At 47.2% G+C, this 17,264-nt stretch overlaps 1 protein-coding gene across 2 annotated transcripts in view; it reads right to left on the bottom strand.

Moving 5' to 3' along the window:
- The window catches only part of SCMH1 (Scm polycomb group protein homolog 1), a 413,339-nt gene that overhangs the window by 280,233 nt on the left and 115,842 nt on the right, over positions 1-17,264 (bottom strand). For both annotated transcript variants that reach the window (XR_015308461.1, XM_086956860.1), the window contains exon 8: positions 10,108-10,351. Coding sequence is in view for 1 of the 2 variants with exons in the window: in XM_086956860.1 (XP_086812986.1) it covers positions 10,108-10,351 (244 nt within the window). In the remaining variant the exon portion in view is untranslated. The remainder of the gene's footprint in view (positions 1-10,107; positions 10,352-17,264) is intronic.

Raw genomic sequence — 17,264 nt, 5'->3', positions numbered from 1 at the left:
GCTGCAGTAAATTATCCTAAAACCCAGAGTGTGGGAGTTTTATAAGAGATTTTGCTTGCAGAATCATTATTTAACTTCAAGGCTAAATAAATACACTGCATCCATACTGAGTTATTGGCCATGTTTTTATCTAAGACGAGGTTCATGCACTATTTGACCCATGAACTGGAAGCCAGACTAGCTAGGGCAGTGGGATATGAGAAAAGGAAAGAGCACATGTGCTTTTTTTAACCTGCTCTTGAACTAGTAACGGATCGAAAAGCTCGCTGTACACATAATGCAATTCTGGACTTGGCATGGGAATGCGTGACTGAGAGAGGAATGCACAGAGCGGGTAATTCGTCTGTCCCAAATAAACAACTTTATCAAGGGCCGTAGTCAGAATCTGTGCCAAATGGCGGTTCCCACACCCACCCAGGAAAACAAATGGAATACAAGCGATCGGGGAATCAATGAGGCAAAACGCATAGTTTGGCCTTGAAGCTGGGCCAGCTGCAAACAAGCTATTGTGAGTCTGCCAGGAAGGCTGATTGCATGAGCAGTCAGTTACAGTCCATAGCAGGTGCACTGCACCAGGTGGCCAGGTGTGGGAAGTGATCCTGGACAAGTCCTAAAGCAATGTTCGTCCTGTGGGCGGGGCGAGTGGCCCTTCCCTGGCTCTGAAGAGTTTATGAACTCTCTATGTCTTTTCTATCATTTATTAACATTTGCTTTGTTGTTTTTAAAGTATTGGAGCCCAGATCCTCTGCTCTTCTTACTTTACTCCTCCCTCCGTGGCCTATTGGAAACAAACACTGAGTTGACTCGTGAGGCTACCCTCCATCTTGTCCTATAGCGGGAAAACGGGCCAACAACTCTCTTCAGTCAACCCTCGAGCGTGATAACGAGGCAAGCTCTCCAATCGGCCCTCCAGCAAAACACGAGGAGAAAGCACTCTTAATCTGCCCTGCAGTGTAAACTCTTGAGAAAATCTCTCTCCAGCGAGCACGCATAACAGGTGCGTAGCTGCAGGGGGAGCCTTTGGGGTGTTACACCCCCCTAATAAAAGTATGTTCTGATGAATAGGTGGGTACAGGTGCCCTCAGTCGGGTATGGCGAGGTGTCTGAAGGGTTTCACCATGGATTTCTTGTATGCACACTTGGACAAAAAACACACACTCTATCTCATCTCTGTTTTGAAAGTCTTAAACATTTTTGATTATTTTACAAAATGTGTTTCTCTCACTTAGTACTCCTGCCAATCTTCATTGCTCTCCTTTTCTGCTACCCCTTACGGCCCTCTCATGCGCCCTGCTTGACATATAATATATTTTACCATTATGTGCCAGCCTGATTGTCGGGAAATCTGCAGCCCCCCCTCGTACTGTCCAAGCTACACCCCTTAAGGCAGCTCTCTCCAAACTGCGCCACAGGTGTGTTCTCAGCACAGACATAAGCAAAAGGAACCAATGATGGACAGAATGCTGAACAATGCAAATATTCTCCCCCAGTCACAAAGATCGGGGTTTAATCTATTGTTCCTTTGGTCACCATGCCACCCCATTTTGGACCCAGCCATATGCAAATCAGTTTTGACCCTGTGCCTCATGGGAACAGTCAAGCTCGAACTGCCAAGCCAAGTCCTCCCTGGACCGGACACACAGCATGGTCTGAGAGCTTTAGCTCTGACTAGCTGAGTTTTGACCCACTCGAAAGTCTCCCGATACATACTGTCCCAACACAACATTACATGTGATTTAGCATGTTAGTTAAAGGATTAACATTGAAGGCATACTGCGGGATGAACCAAGCATAAAATTCAGATAGCTTCACAAAAAATTTCAGATCATTTTTATCTAATGGTGGAGGGGGCATCCAAGATTGCCTCTAACAAATCTGATTTGGGTTCCATACCATTCTCAGAACACCACATAGCCAAAATATAAGGACATTGTTCTAAGACATTCACACGTATCTCTACGAGATCACCCTGCTCATGGAGAATGGACAACATACGATCAAGCTCTTCCTTAATGGCCACATACACCAGCATATCATCCTGAAATACAGTCACACCTTTAACGCTCTTAAACATTTGAAACAAACACAATTAGTTGAAAAACAGAGTCCATGAGGCTAGCACAAACTGCTTGAGGCAATATTGGAAAGTGCCAGTAGTATCTTGATTCAGGATCTACTTTGACTTGAGGGTTTGTGGCAGCAAGATCATATGTGGTAAACCATTTAGAACCTCTCAACATTGAAAACATCTCGATGATCTTAGTGAGCAAGTGTGAGTGAATCCAAATCTTGAGAACAAATCCCATCAATTCTTTCTCAAGAGTATCCCAAAACAAAAAGACACATTCTATAACTTGAATTTGAAAAAAATGGCTCCATCCTTGATTATTATCTTACATTTAAAACTTTTGATTTTTTTACAGGCATCCCGAAAACAAGCTAGTGTATTTGTCCATTATCCCTTCCTCCAGCCCTTTACTCTTCATTACAAAAACATGGTCCTTAGCACCGAGCCTCAAGATCATGTGAAATAAACCTTGATGAAACCATCCTCTAATGAGGAGTCTTGTATTGCTATGTACATTTTCTTCAACATGTATCTGCCTCTAAATTCTAAAATGTCTTTAAAATAACCCAGCTCTATCCTGTGCCCCTCCTATGATACAGGAGCACGATCAGGAGGCTCCGACTGTCAAATATTCTGCCCTCCTGGAACAGTCCATGAGAAAACATTGTTATTCTGGAACCATGTTTACTAACAATCTGTTATCTTCCACTCTGACATCAACATTGGAGTCAACTTATTCTGAAGTATCATAACTTATGATTTCACCATCAATCACCATCAATATAATTTCGCGCTAATCATCTAGAATCTTAGACATAGTATTGGCGTCAGCACCCTCCGCAGATTCATTACCAACATTACTGTGTGCATCACTGAGTTGTACGGAACAAACACGATTGTCTTAGTTATATTTAGTTAATGACACAATGTGGAAACTTTAGACGGTACCAGAATGTTGTTCCTGGCCCATCAACTGTTTGAGCCAGCACGTGGAGTGCAAGTAAACTAAGCACTGTAGTGTCATGGAGGCAACTGCAGGGGCTTTTGGGCCGACACAGAGCCTGTGCCTTCTTGTTGCTTATGAAGACACCTGGTGTGCAGAAGCTACAGTATGTATGCATCCTCAAAACAAGGCTAGAAATGCGTTTCAGATGGCTTCACTATACTCTTCTCCAATACCACCATATAAGAAGTGCTTTAAATGTCTCCAATGCTGAACATTCTGGGCTGGAGAGACGGAGGCTTTTCTCCACTTGGTGAGAGGGTTATGCAGATAGTACACAGGATTGGATAAAGTAAGCTGACTCTGATGCAAACTTGGCATGTTTGAGATAAAATTTGTAGTTTGTGAAAAACATGGCTAGATACAGTTTTTCAAACTTTAACACTGCAATTAGAAGCAAGAAGGCTCTTATATTGTTGAATAGCTGCTTAAGGAAGACATTTAGGAACTGTACCATGGAGCGTGTCATGTGATGCCATCAGTTATTTCGAAACTAGGCCTCATCTAAGTTATTAAGGTTGGTGATTTCGGGAGATACTGCTGTGAGTTAGGACTTTTGCACACAAGAAGGTAATGCAGAATAAAATTAGAGGGCTGCACAGTGACAAAAACAGGTGAATTGACAATGATGATCAAAGGAAGAGTGGTACTATCCTCTCAGAAAAAGTCTGTGTTGAGTGGCAGACCTCCCTCGTCCCTTGGTAGCCTCCTAGTAAACCTTCATCCATTGCTACAATAATGAAAGTACAAATTATATTTATTTCTACATGTTTTTGTATGAAACACTAGGGACTTGATTTAGAACCTGGAAGATAGGGAACTCTGTCGCAAACGTGAAGGAGTACCCTGCCCTCCAAACCCTCAGTCTGCTGCCAAATTTGGCGATGGGCGGACTGTAGGTATTCTATTAACAGAGCTTCTGTTGGCTCTGTCAATGGAATATTTCCTCCCATGGCCAGATAGGTTGGTTGAAGGATATTACACCATCTGATTGGTCAGAGTAATGTTTTTTATTCCTGTCCGTCACTGCCAATAAAAACACTAGCCGTAAGGGACAGGGGAAAAAAAAATATTAAGATTGGGGCCCTCACTCTGAGAGGAAATTATCATGATTTGGGGGGGTCATTCGTTTTTCGTTTTTAATAAGTAAGCTCCCGCTTTGGGAGTTTGTTTTTGAAAAACCTTCATTTTAAAGGTACCAGGACACCTAGCTTGCCACTGGCCTCCAGTTCCTGCTTGTTCAAGACTGATCCAGTGACACTGCAGCTGCCTGGGTCTTACCACTGAGGTTTTCCCACTCACCATTCTTCCCGCCAACAGAAGCCCTGCCCACCTCAAGACCTACTTAATGCAGGCCACACACAGCACGACCCAGCAGTGGACACGCTACTGGTGCGCCAAAGGCAAGCCAGTGCCATGACCCCTGCCTCTCTTGCCCCCCCCAAAGATACACCATCGCCACGCTCTACACCCTCGATGCCGCAACAAACACTGCCACAGCACCGGCCGACGCTCCACGATAGGACCTTTCATCTGCACCCATTGCCACTTCACCTGACTGCACATACACCAGCCACTGGCCAGCCCCACCCTGAACACACCACAGACAGCACCTGAACAAAAACACCAACTCACATGTGCCCTTCTCAACACAAGCTCACTATGCAAGCATACCTCTGAATTATGGGACCACATCGCCAACCTCACACCCGACATAGTCTTCCTCACTGAGACTTGGTTCAACCTGTATCCTCCCCAGACATTGCCACAGCGATCCCTGACGGATATAAAATCAATTGCCAGGACTGCACCAACAAGTCGGGAGGAGGTAGAGCCATCATCCACAAAGAGACCACATAGTGTACCACCGACAACACCTCCACCCTCATGGAACATCTCAACTTCAAGCTCCACAAAGACGACAGAACAACCATGCCGACCCCCAGGCCCGCCCTTCTGCTTCTGCGATTCAGAAAAGGGGGTGGTGATGAACAGAGTGTCTGAATTAAGCAGACCACTCTTACCCAGTCCAAAGATCAGGGCTTGATCCATCACCGTTATTTATCTCACTGCACCATCCCAGCTCAGAACCTGGCTATATGCAAATCAGTCTGTCCCTGGCCCAGTGCATCATGGGAACAGGGCAGACTAAACTACCAAGCCAATTCTTCACCAGAAAGGAGACAAGCTACCGGGGACCGGTTTCTGGCATTTCAGCCTTCTTCGGCCCGGCTTGCTTGAATCTCGATGGTGCAGTGAGAAAGGGACTCATGTCTGAGTATACCCTGCCTCACCTATAGTGGCCAAAAACGATTCAGAAAAGGGGGTGGTGATGAACAGAGTGTCTGAATTAAGCAGACCACTCTTACCCAGTCCAAAGATCAGGGCTTGATCCATCACCGTTATTTATCTCACTGCACCATCCCAGCTCAGAACCTGGCTATATGCAAATCAGTCTGTCCCTGGCCCAGTGCATCATGGGAACAGGGCAGACTAAACTACCAAGCCAATTCTTCACCAGAAAGGAGACAAGCTACTGGGGACCGGTTTCTGGCATTTCAGCCTTCTTCGGCCCGGCTTGCTTGAATCCTGATGGTGCAGTACAGACTAATTTGCATGTAGCCAGGTTCTGAGCTGGGATGGTGCAGTGAGCTAAAAAACTGTGATGGATCAAGCCCTGATCTTTGGACTGGGTAAGAGTGGTCTGCTTAATTCAGACACTCTGTTCATCACCACCCCCTTTTCTGAATCATTTTGTCCACCATAAGCGTGGAAGGGTATACTCAGATGTGAGTCCCTTGCTCATTGCACCATCAGGATTCAAGCAAGCCGGGCCGACGACGGCTGAAATGCCAGAAACCGGTCCCCGGAAGCTTGTTTTCTTCCCAGTATAAGAATTGGCTTGGTAGTTTGGTTTGCCCTGTTCCCATCATGCACTGGGACAGGAACAGACTAATTTGCATGTAGCCAGGTTCTGAGCTGGGATGGTGCAGTGAGCTAAAAAACAGTGATGGATCAAGCCCTGATCTTTGGACTGGGTAAGAGTGGTCTGCTTAATTCAGACACTCTGTTCATCACCACCCCCTTTTCTGAATCATTTTGTCCACCATAAGCGTGGAAGGGTATACTCAGATGTGAGTCCCTTGCTCATTGCACCATCAGGATTCAAGCAAGCCGGGCCGACGACGGCTGAAATGCCAGAAACAGGTCCCCGGAAGCTTGTTTCCTTCCCAGTATAAGAATTGGCTTGGTAGTTTAGTTTGCCCTGTTCCCATCATGCACTGGGACAGGAACAGACTAATTTGCATGTAGCCAGGTTCTGAGCTGGGATGGTGCAGTGAGCTAAAAAACAGTGATGGATCAAGCCCTGATCTTTGGACTGGGTAAGAGTGGTCTGCTTAATTCAGACACTCTGTTCATCACCACCCCCTTTTCTGAATCCTTCTGCTTCTGCAACACCAACCCAGACTTCATGCACCCCTTGACTTAGACTCCAAAGACTACATCTTCTTCAGCGACCTAAATTTCCACATTGACGACCCCAAAGACAAAAACACTGCACAGATCCTCGAACATATTTGAGCAGCATTGGATTAACCCAGATCATCCATGACCCTACACACACACAGCAGGACACAGGCTGGACCAAATACAGCCATGACACAGAACTCACATGGATAGATCACTCCATCGTCCACTTCAGTATCAGCCACCGGCAAGGTGGCCAACATCCCCCACGGGAGGTGGAACAAAATCTCAGAGACCAGCTGAACGAACGCCCTCAACACCTCCAACCCTGCTACTGCCACCAACCTCGAACAGAGAGTGAAAAACTTCAACGTCTGGATCACCAATTGCGCAGACAGTATCAGTCCCATCAAGAGCAATATCCAGACACAATCCTCCAAACAGGCCAGCTGGATTGCCCAAGAACTCAGACCAGTGAAACGAGACAGTAAACAGTTGGAGAGCAGATGGCACACCAGTAGGGACACCTCCGACAAGGCAGCCTTCGAGAACTCACCCAAACTCTACCACTGCCTGCTGAGGGCAACAAAGACAACCCTTGCCACACGCATCGAAACCAGCACCAAAAACACCAAGGAATTTTTCAACATCATTAAGGAATTCTCCAACCCGGCTGTCAGCAAAAACAACATCACACCCTCACAGGAACCATGCGACAACCTCGCCCACTTAATCCACGACAAGACTGCACCCATATACAGAATGTTCGAACTCCAAACCACACCTACGGACTTCCTTGGCAGATACGCCACCACCATACACAACCCTAACTCCACACTGACCACATGGTACATCCTCTCTACCCAGGACACTACCTCCACCATAAAATTCATCCACTCAGGAGCTCCAACAGGCCCATGCCTGCACCACATCTTCAACCTCAGAAATGAAAGTATAAGCCAGGAACTCACCACCCTCCTCAACACCTCTATCACCACTGCAACATTTCCCGATGCCTGGAAACATGTTACAGTTAGACCACTACTTAAAAACCCTCCGCTGACCCCAGCGACCTTAAACACTACCGGCCAATCTCCCTGCTCCCATTCCCAGGGAAGGTACTGGAAAAGATCATCAACAATCAACTCATGAGACATGTGGAGCAGAACCAGCTACTCAACGCCTCCCAATCCGGCTATCACAGCAATCAGAACACCGAAACCGCTCTGATTGCAGCCACAGATGACATCAGAACCCTCCTCAAATAAGGAGAAACAGCAGCTTTGATCCTCCTCGAACACTCGGCAGCCTTTGACACCATATCCCACCACACGCTTATCGAACAACTCCACCACATTGGCATCCAAGGAGATGCGCTCAAATCTCCTCCTTACTTTCCAGAAGAACCCAGAGGAACCACCTCTGAACCCAGGGGGATCACCTGTGGTATCCCCCAGGGCTCATCCCACAGCCCCACGCTCTTCAATGCTTATATGACCCCGCTGGCCAACATTATTAGACCTACAGTCTCAACAAAATTTCCTGTGCAAACGACACCCAACTCATCCTTTCACTCACCGACGACCCCACCACCACTAGAACCAACTTTCACAGATGCATGACAAATGTCGCAGACTGGATGAAGAACAACTACCCGCAGCTGAACACAGACCAGATGGAAGTACTGATCTTTGGCAACAGCAGAAACAAATGGAACCACTCTTGGTGGCCATCAGTCCTAGGACCCGCACCCACTCACTCCAACCATGGCAGAAACCTTAGAATCATCATTGACAACAAGCTCATCAAAAAATCACAGTCTCTTCTGCCTGCTTCCTCACTCTGAGCATGCTACGTAAGATCTACAAGTGACTACCCCTCCACACGAGACGCAAGCCCTCATCACCAGGTGACTGGACTATAGCAACACCCTCTATGTAGGAATCGCTGCATACGTTCTAAACGTAGAAGACTTCAGACCAGACCGAACGCCACAGCCAGACTCATCCTCAGCCTACCCCGACGAACCCACATCACACCCCACATCAGGCAACTCCACTGGCTTCCCGTAGAGAAGAGATGTCAATTCAAGCTCTACACAACCAAGGACCCGCCTACATTAACCACCGCCTGAACTTCCACCATCCGTTGAGAAGACTAAGCTCCGTCTCCCTTTCACTTGCCCTTGCTCACCGAATCTACCGAAGCAGAAGTGGAGGATGCTTCTTTTCCTACATCGCAGCAAAGACCTGGAAAAGCCTCCCCACGAACCTCCAGACCAACACCTCACTTCCGGAATTCTAAATGGCCATTAAGACCTGGCTTTTCAAAGAAACCTCCAAGACCTGCACGCGCCTGGATACCCTATTGGCTGATTAGCCGTGCTTTATAAATCCTGAATGATTGATTGAAAACAAAAAAAGGTTGAAAAGTTTGACAGCCGGCTGGCCATCACGGTTGATGGTATTGTCCGGCAAACTTTTCCTACATTGACAGGAACCGCCATGACAGGGACTCCTGATAATGTTGGGAGAAGTCCATGGGGCTTGCTGACATCTCTAAATTTGACTGGCGGGATGTCCTACAAGGCGACAGTGTGAAGTACTGCTTGCCCTGATAGACATTAATGCATCCACCAAACACTAAATCAGCAGACTGATCAATACAGAAGGATGAAGAAGCAACAGACAGCATCCAGAGATGTGGGCAATGAGAAGCCACAAAAACGGTAAGTTAAAGGAAAATCAAAGGCAATTAACTATGTGGCTGAAGTGGCAGGAGCAGATTTGGCAGATAGAGATTGATTTCAGATAATCATACCCTAATTTCTATATTTGTACAAATGTAATGCAAAAGGGGAGGGGGTGGGGGGTGGATGGGAGAAGAAGGCAGGGAGAAAACGAGACAAAGGAAGAAGACATGGCTTCTGACAGTCCTGCTCTCATTTGTAACTTTCAGGAGAAACCAATTCTAGAGCAAATGTATGAGACTTTCTATAAAAAGTAGAAGGATTCACTCTAAAGATGTGTACTCATGAGAAAAGCAAGACCCTGGGAAGCATAAAGTTTTAATAAAAGAACCACATAAAACACAACATTTCTACATTTGTCTGGACCATTCATTTATAATCATAAAGAACTGCCTTTTTCTTTCTCACTTCAAACATACTTTTCATTATACAATAAGGCACAATAATTCATAAAGTAAAATAAACACATTTTAAGGGGAGGCTGGATCTGTCCAGAACTCCAGATATCACATGCGCTCACGCACACCCATTTGGACAATTATGGTTCTTGGAGAATGGACCCAAAAGCACTTAACTGTTTATATATAAACATTGTGATGCAGCAAATTTAACCAAGCACTGAAACGATTCAAATACCTACTACATGCCATTTCAAAAGATTCTCTATTCATACTTTACAGCAATACATCTGTAGTCACCTCCATCAAAAACATCTCAAAACACTTGTAAAACAACACACACAAACAGCTTTATTATATAGAAAGTAATATCAAAGGCCACTTTATAACTAAACATACAAGAGTTGTTGTCAGAAGTTACCTTTGGTGCCAGGGGGTTGCAGATTGTCCCCGGTCATAGAACACCAGCCAACAGGGAAGATATCACGGGAATCATAGCGACACCAGTAATCAAAGGCCCCTCGCCAACCATCGAAGGTCACAAGCACTTCGCAGCCCTTTACCTCCCCTATCGTTGCAGGACAGATGAAGTGAGGGTTCTTTCGGTCAACGGCTTCCAATTTCATTCCTGTACTGAAATAGTTCTGGGATGGAGGAGGAGGATCCTTCAGGGAAAGTCAGAAGACAACAATTGGACACAATTTTTACAAATAAGGTCTTTCTTGACTCATTACATTCTTTATCAAGCCCTTTCCATGCTTAAGCGGAGGTAAGTTTTTCCAAAAAAAAGGATGAGCATCTTTTACTTAAATTACATCCCCATCACTACAGGAATAAGTTATTTACCTTTGGTAAGGTATTTTCTGGAAGAGACTATCTAGACAAAGATTCTTCACCTTTTGACTATTCCCAGGCATCAGACGGGATCCGGAAACCTTTTTGCAGTACCTCTGTGAGTTGGAAGGTGGCACCGTGCAGCAACGCACTGATGCTGTTCCGCTACTAAAATGACTTGCGTGTCCTATAAAGATGCCACTCCTGCACACTGTTGTCAGTTGCTTTTGAGACATTCCGTGCTTCCATTCGTGGAGCTCCAAAAGCAAATCAAGAGTGCAGTGTGCAGATTCCTAAATGAAGCATCTTGTTGATGGATAGAGCCCAACCACAGAAAGGGGAGGATGGGAGGGTCGATGAGGAATCTGCAGTTAGTTAGAGTCTAAACCAGAAACAGCCTTACCAAAGGTAAGGAACTTGTTGTTTTGATAGAGACTTCTAGCCACACATTTTCTACCTACCGATTCCAAAGCAGTACCTAAGGGAGAAGGACTGTGGAGGGACTCAAACCAGAAAGTCCTGCAGGACCGAGCAGGCAAGGTGCTGTTGCTTGGCGGACCTGGCTGTCCAGACGATAGTGCTTCGAGAACGTATGGAAGAACTCCAAGTAGCTGCCTTGCAGATATCCAGGACAGGGACGCCGCATACTAAAGCATTGGCAGCAGCTTTGGACCTGGTGGAATGGGCAGACAGTCCTGCCAGAGGCAGCTTCATTGCCAGTGCGCAACAGACCTTATTGCAGAGCACAATCCAGCATAAGACTGTATGCTACTGCACAGCCATGCCTTTTTTTGCTCCGGCAAACACCTCAAGACCTGTTCATCCACCTGGTAGTCTTTTATGCGATTAATGTAGAAGCTGATCGCTCTCTTAGGGTCCAAGCCACGACGGAGCCTCTCCTCTTCCTGAGAGGGGTGAGTTGGGGCTGGGGACACTGGCAGAATGATGGATTGGCTGGCGTGAAATGGCGTTACAACTTTCGGTAAAAAAGATGCCCAAGTACGAAGAACCAGCCTCTCAGAGAAGAAGGTGGGAATGGAGAATGAACACACAAAGCCTGAAGCTCACTCACATAACGTGCTAAAGCGATGGTGACTAGCAACAGACTTTTGGTCATGAGAAGCCGTAAGGGACAACAATAGAGCAGCTTAAATGGAGTACATATCAGATGCACAAGGACAAGATTGAGGTTTCATTGGGACATCACAAATAGGGATCGGGAAACATATATTGTAGCCATTTGAATAAAACGGGTCATAATAGTTGATTTAAATAAGGATGGCTGATTAGGCAACTGTAAGAAGGGCGAAAGGGCCGAAAGATAACCTTTAACCTTTCCCAGAGTAAGGCAGTGCTGGGCAAGACACAGCACAAACAATAAAACATAAGACAGTTTGGTCTGGAGAGGTTCATTCTGGTGAGCGTTGCCCCTAACCACAAATTTGTGCCAAAGAAAGATGTATACAGTTTTTGTCGAGGGACGCCAGCAGCCAAGGTGACATCAACTACTTTCGGAGGAAAGTCGAAGGAGTTCAGCTGCTGATGCTCAATCGCCATGCAGGAAGGTGGAGACTGCCAAGGCTGGGGTGGAGAACCCAACTGTTCTGCTGTGACAGTAAATTATCCTGGAGGGGCAGCCTGATCAGAGGATAGATGCTCAAGACCAAGAGTTCTGGATACTATATTATCTGTTCCCAGTCTGGAGCCACTAGGATGACTTTTGGCCCTGTCTTTCCTGACCTTATTGATAACTCGGGGCAGGAGTGGTATCGACACAAAGGTATACAAGAGTCCTGAGTTCCAGTCGAGGCAGAACGTCTCTTCATGTAAGTGACACCTTGGAAACTCCAACGTGGAGAAGTGCTGACATTACACGCTCTCAGCAGTGGCAAATAGATTGAGCCAAAGTTTTCCCCATTCGCAGAAGAGACCTTGTGTCACCTCTGGGTGTAATTGCCACCTGTGATCCGCTAGCCGGCGGCAGGTGATTTGCCGCCAGGAAGATACATTGGTGGTCCAGCCCTTCCCAGAGGCGCAAGGCCTCCTGGCACATGTTCTGGAACCCCACCCCCCTGTTTGCTGCAGTACCACATGGTGGTAGCGTGTCTATAAGCACCTGTATCAGCTCCCCCTTGATAGATGGCAGGAAGGCTTTCAGTGCCAAAACATTGATATGGCGTGAGGCGGAGCAGGAGACCAGAGGTCTCTGATCTCCACCTCTCCCAGATGACCACTCAAACTAAAAGCGATGCATCGGTCACCACTTTCAGTTCTGGGTGGGAAAGGGTAAGTTGTCTGCAGCAGATCCAACTGCAGTCCAGTTGTCACCACTGCAGATATTTGGAAGTCTCCTCTGAGATCTGCACTGTGATCGGAGAGGTTCCTTTGCGGTTGACCCAATGGGATCCCACTGCAGAGCCGGCATACTGCATCTATCCTGCTCGAACAGCAGTATGCAGAAAGCCATCAGTCCCACAAGCCTCAGAGTCGATTTCACTGAAATCCATATCCTGAACGCCCTAAATCTCTTCACTGGAAGAAAGGCACAGAACCAGTGTCTAGAATGGTACACCAAAGGGACACTGGTGAGACCAAAGGAGAGCAGAGCAAAATGAAAATACTCCTCTCCCATCACAAACCGCAGTTAGCGCAGATGAGTCAGCAGGATGGGAATATGGAAATAGGGGACCGGCAGCTCAAACGCCAACATCCAGTCTCCAGGGTAGAGGGTAGACAAGACATGAGCCAAGATGATCATTTTGAACTTCTCCTTGTCGAGGAAGAAATTGAGAGGGCACAGTCATAAAATAGGCTGAAGACCTCTGTCCTTCTTGAGCACTAGAAAGTAGCAGGAATAACAACCATGTCCCATTTCTGGCAGTGGCACCATCTTGTTAGCCCTAGTGACAAAAAGGGCTTGCACCTCCTGCGGCAAAATGGAGATGGTCATCCGCAAGTCTTTGGGTAGACGGTGGAAGGTGCGGTAGAGACGAAAGGAAGGGTAAGGCGTAGCCCTTGAGAACAATTTGGAGGACCCACCTGTCTGATGTGATCGCTGCCAGCCTGGATAGAATCAGTGAAATCTGCTTTTTACCAGATGGTAAGGGTATACTAAAGCTTTCGACTAAAATCTGTGTGCCTGAATAGGAAGGGTGTGGGGAGTGTCCTGTGCCCTTCTTGTCTTTCTGTGCACCGGCTAACTGCTTTCAGGCTGAGCAGCACTCAACTCCTCAGCATTTACCTGCAGAGCATTGGAGCCAGGCTCAGCTGCAGGAATGGGGGTGGAGGAGCCAGGAGAGTGGTGTCTTCCTTGAGACTGCAATACAGGCAGCCCAAAGAAGGCTCTGAGCTCGACTCCCTAATACAAGTTACCAGAGGGTTTGAAACTAAACATACTCAAACCTAGGAGTGAATAGAAAATGAACCTTCCCTCGCTCTCCCAACCAAACTATAAACCTCACTACACGAGAATGACGATCCCCGGCTACTCTAGTGAAAGGGGAAGGCTGCGAGTTGTACGGACTAAGGGGCACCCTGACCTTGATCGCAGGAACCGTGGGCACCACGCCTCTCCTGCAAAACTGCTGGGCGTTGTTGGGGTGGGATAGGCTGGTGATAGAGAATTCCTCGGCCGAAGCCACTAAAGGATTGCTTCTCCCAGAGCAAGCTAGTCCCATCAAAGGGCATGTCCATTAGGAAGGATCGATGTCACCCGAGAACCCAGTTGATCTTAGCCATGCATGTTGGAAAATGGCTAAACTAGTGCCAATGGCCCGCCCAATGAAGTCAGTGGTGTCCAAGCCATATTGACTTGTGAACTGGGCTGCATCATGACCATCCTAGATGGCATGTGAAAGAACAGGTTGAAGGTCTTCCGGTTTATCCCAGGCAACTAGAAATGTATCCATCAAGGCTTCACTGAACAAGAGGACAGGCTCAGAAGCAGTCTGGCCAGGCTGCAGGACTTAGGTCAGAACATTCGTTTTGACCTCCACAGTGGGGAGGTGAAGATCGAGGACTTTAGCCATCCTATTCAAGACCACGGCGTAGGAGGCATTTTCTTTAGTGGGGGGGGGGGGCAGAAGGGAAGAAATGGGCTGACTCCGAGGAGGTGTCTAGCTCTTAACAACTTGTAAGTCCTCGTACCAATTGTCATTGGCATAGAGCTGAGCGAACTTATCACCCTGATCAGGATTGTTGTCGGAGTCTGTGCCAAAATATAGAATGTAAGGAGTGTTGCCTGTCTAGTGGTAAAGCGAGAGCAAAAACCTGCCACAGATTCGGTTATGGTGTGGGCTGACTTCCGACCAATGTCAAGTCGGCGTCGGAAAGGACACAAGGGCCACCTCCTTGGGTGATAAGGGCAGCATCAGCATCTTCATGCCTCAGCCCGGATTGGGTAAGTGTGCATGAATGCAGTGTCGGTACTGTAGCCGAGAGCAGAATTGGCGTAAAGGCCCAAGCTGGTGCCGAGGGCAAACCAACCCGCCAGCGGTAATCCAGGTGGTAGGTCGCTCAGTTCCTTGGGGCCTGAAGGCACGCAAGAGGGATTCAGTAAAGAACCAAAGAATGGCTGAGTGAATCTCTTTGATTTGGCACGGCATTGCTGAAGGCCTCAGTAACTTGGGTTGTGCCGGAACCATCTACGGAATTGGCTCCGAAGTTGGCCCACTTCGAGAGTTGCAAAGGGTCTGTTGATGCCACCCAAACACCTCGCCAGGCGAGAAGTCAAAACTCTGCTTTGACTTCTTATGCTTACTTGAGGATTTGGAGCGCAATTGAGACTGGCCTCAAGAGCGGCTCTGTCAACTCTATGAGAGGGACCGGAATGAGCTTTTGACTTGGAGCAGAACTTGGAGCTGTCCCTGCGCTGCGTCTTATTTACTTGGTGACGTAATGTTTTGTCTAGCCTTCCGTGACAGCCTTTCGGCTTATCGACCTGCATTCCCCAAAGGTCTTGGAGTCGTAGCCCGACCTCAGACACCACAGGCAAACCTGGGGAGGATCTGTAACAGACATCTGCAAAAGGCCTTCCTAGTCTTGAAAAAGTGGAAAGCTTTCCCCGGACAGCATTACAGATTTGGTCTAGCTTGTACCACTTCAAAACAGCAGGACTGTACTGGAGTTGCAGGTAACTGCAGTGCGGCAGCAGTAGCTCTAATGGGGCTTGAGTCGAGGACGTCTTCAGCTTCCTCCTTAGAGACTCCAAGAAGGAGTCTGAAGAGAGTATCAAGGGCTGCCCTGGAGCCATTAGAAAATGAACAGGCTCCTGAAAGCAAAGGTTTTTTTTTTCTTCAAAAGTTTTATATAGCGCTGGCTAGACTCGGAGGTATCAGAGCACTTTACATGAGCATCAGATCATAATTACAGGTTACATCATTACAAAGGTTACATAGTTCTTAGAGCATGGCCACATAGTTACTTCTAAGGTCGAGATAAACAATAAGCACAAATACGTAAGGGGAAAAGCAGGCAAGGTGAGAGATTCAGGGGAGGGGGGTTGGAGCAGGGGAAGTAGTCAGATAATGAAGGTGGAAAAGTGCATACTCCTGGGTATGGTGCTCCCCGTCTGTCATTGCGATGTCTTAACAGAACCAGTGTGAATGAGCTTCCTTGCTTGTTCAGTCTTCAGGGTTAGGGCTTCCCAGTGGCTCTGACTTTTGAGCTTGCGACTAAAATCTGTGCGCCTGAATAGTAAAGGTATGGGAAGTGTCCTGTGCCCTACCTGTCTTTCGATGCACAGGCTAACTGCTTTCAAGCTGAGCAGCACTCAACTCCTCAGCATTTACCTGCAGAGCATTGGAGCCAGGCTAAGCTGCAGGAATGGAGGTGGAGGAGCCAGGTGAGTGGTGTCTTCCTTTAGAATGCAACACAGGTAGCCCAAAGGAGGCTCTGAGCTCGACTCCCTATTACAAGTTACCATAGGGTTTGAAACTAAACATACACAAACGTAGGAGGGACTAGAGAATGAGCCTTCCCTCGCTCTCCCAACCAAACTATAGACCTCATTACACGAGAAGGACAGATCCCCAGCTACCCTAGTAGAGGATTAGGACTATGGAGAATAAAGACAGTGAAAGGGGAGAAGGAAACCTACTGTAAAACACACAGGGTTAAGACTATCACACCCACTTAATAGTAGCATGCTTCATCATAGGGCAGCTAACACACTCTGGCGAAGACCAACACTCAGGGTTGAGCGCTTGTTAGGTCTCGGCTGGCAAAAGCAGCGCTCATGCGCTTCTCTCGGCATTTGAGAGCTTCTTGGAATCGATGCGGATTCCAAAGCTGTGTCTCAGCCCCGCCCCTAATTTCTATTGGTGTGCGTCCTAGCTTATGCTAAACGGAGACTTCTAATTGTAACTGAGGCTATTTAGTTCCTCCTGGTTGCCACCCGGTCTTCTTTTGGCCCCGCCCAACGGGATTACATCGTTTACTGGCGGCAGGAGACAGTGTCTCCTTATTAGCTGCTATGCATTTTTTTGTTATTATTTGGCTTTGGCAAAGGCATCAGCGTGTTTATTTTTGCATCGCGCTTTCACTTAAAGTGTTTCTGTTTATGCGTACGCTTTGGCTCCGAAAGTAAGCCCTCTTTGGCTAAGCCCGAAGTGCGCCAATACAAGATAACTTTTTACTGTTCAATAAAAGCACCTCTGCAGGATGAGGTGACCCCTTCCCTGCCGCTCGTTTTTAAGTCAGGAACGAACCGAAGCTCTGTCGAGGAGAGTTTGTAAAAGTTATGTG

Source organism: Lissotriton vulgaris, chromosome 2_1 (assembly GCF_964263255.1).
Source record: "Lissotriton vulgaris chromosome 2_1, aLisVul1.2, whole genome shotgun sequence".
NCBI classification, from domain to species: domain Eukaryota; kingdom Metazoa; phylum Chordata; class Amphibia; order Caudata; family Salamandridae; genus Lissotriton; species Lissotriton vulgaris.
This window is presented reverse-complemented; position numbering and strand designations above follow the sequence as displayed.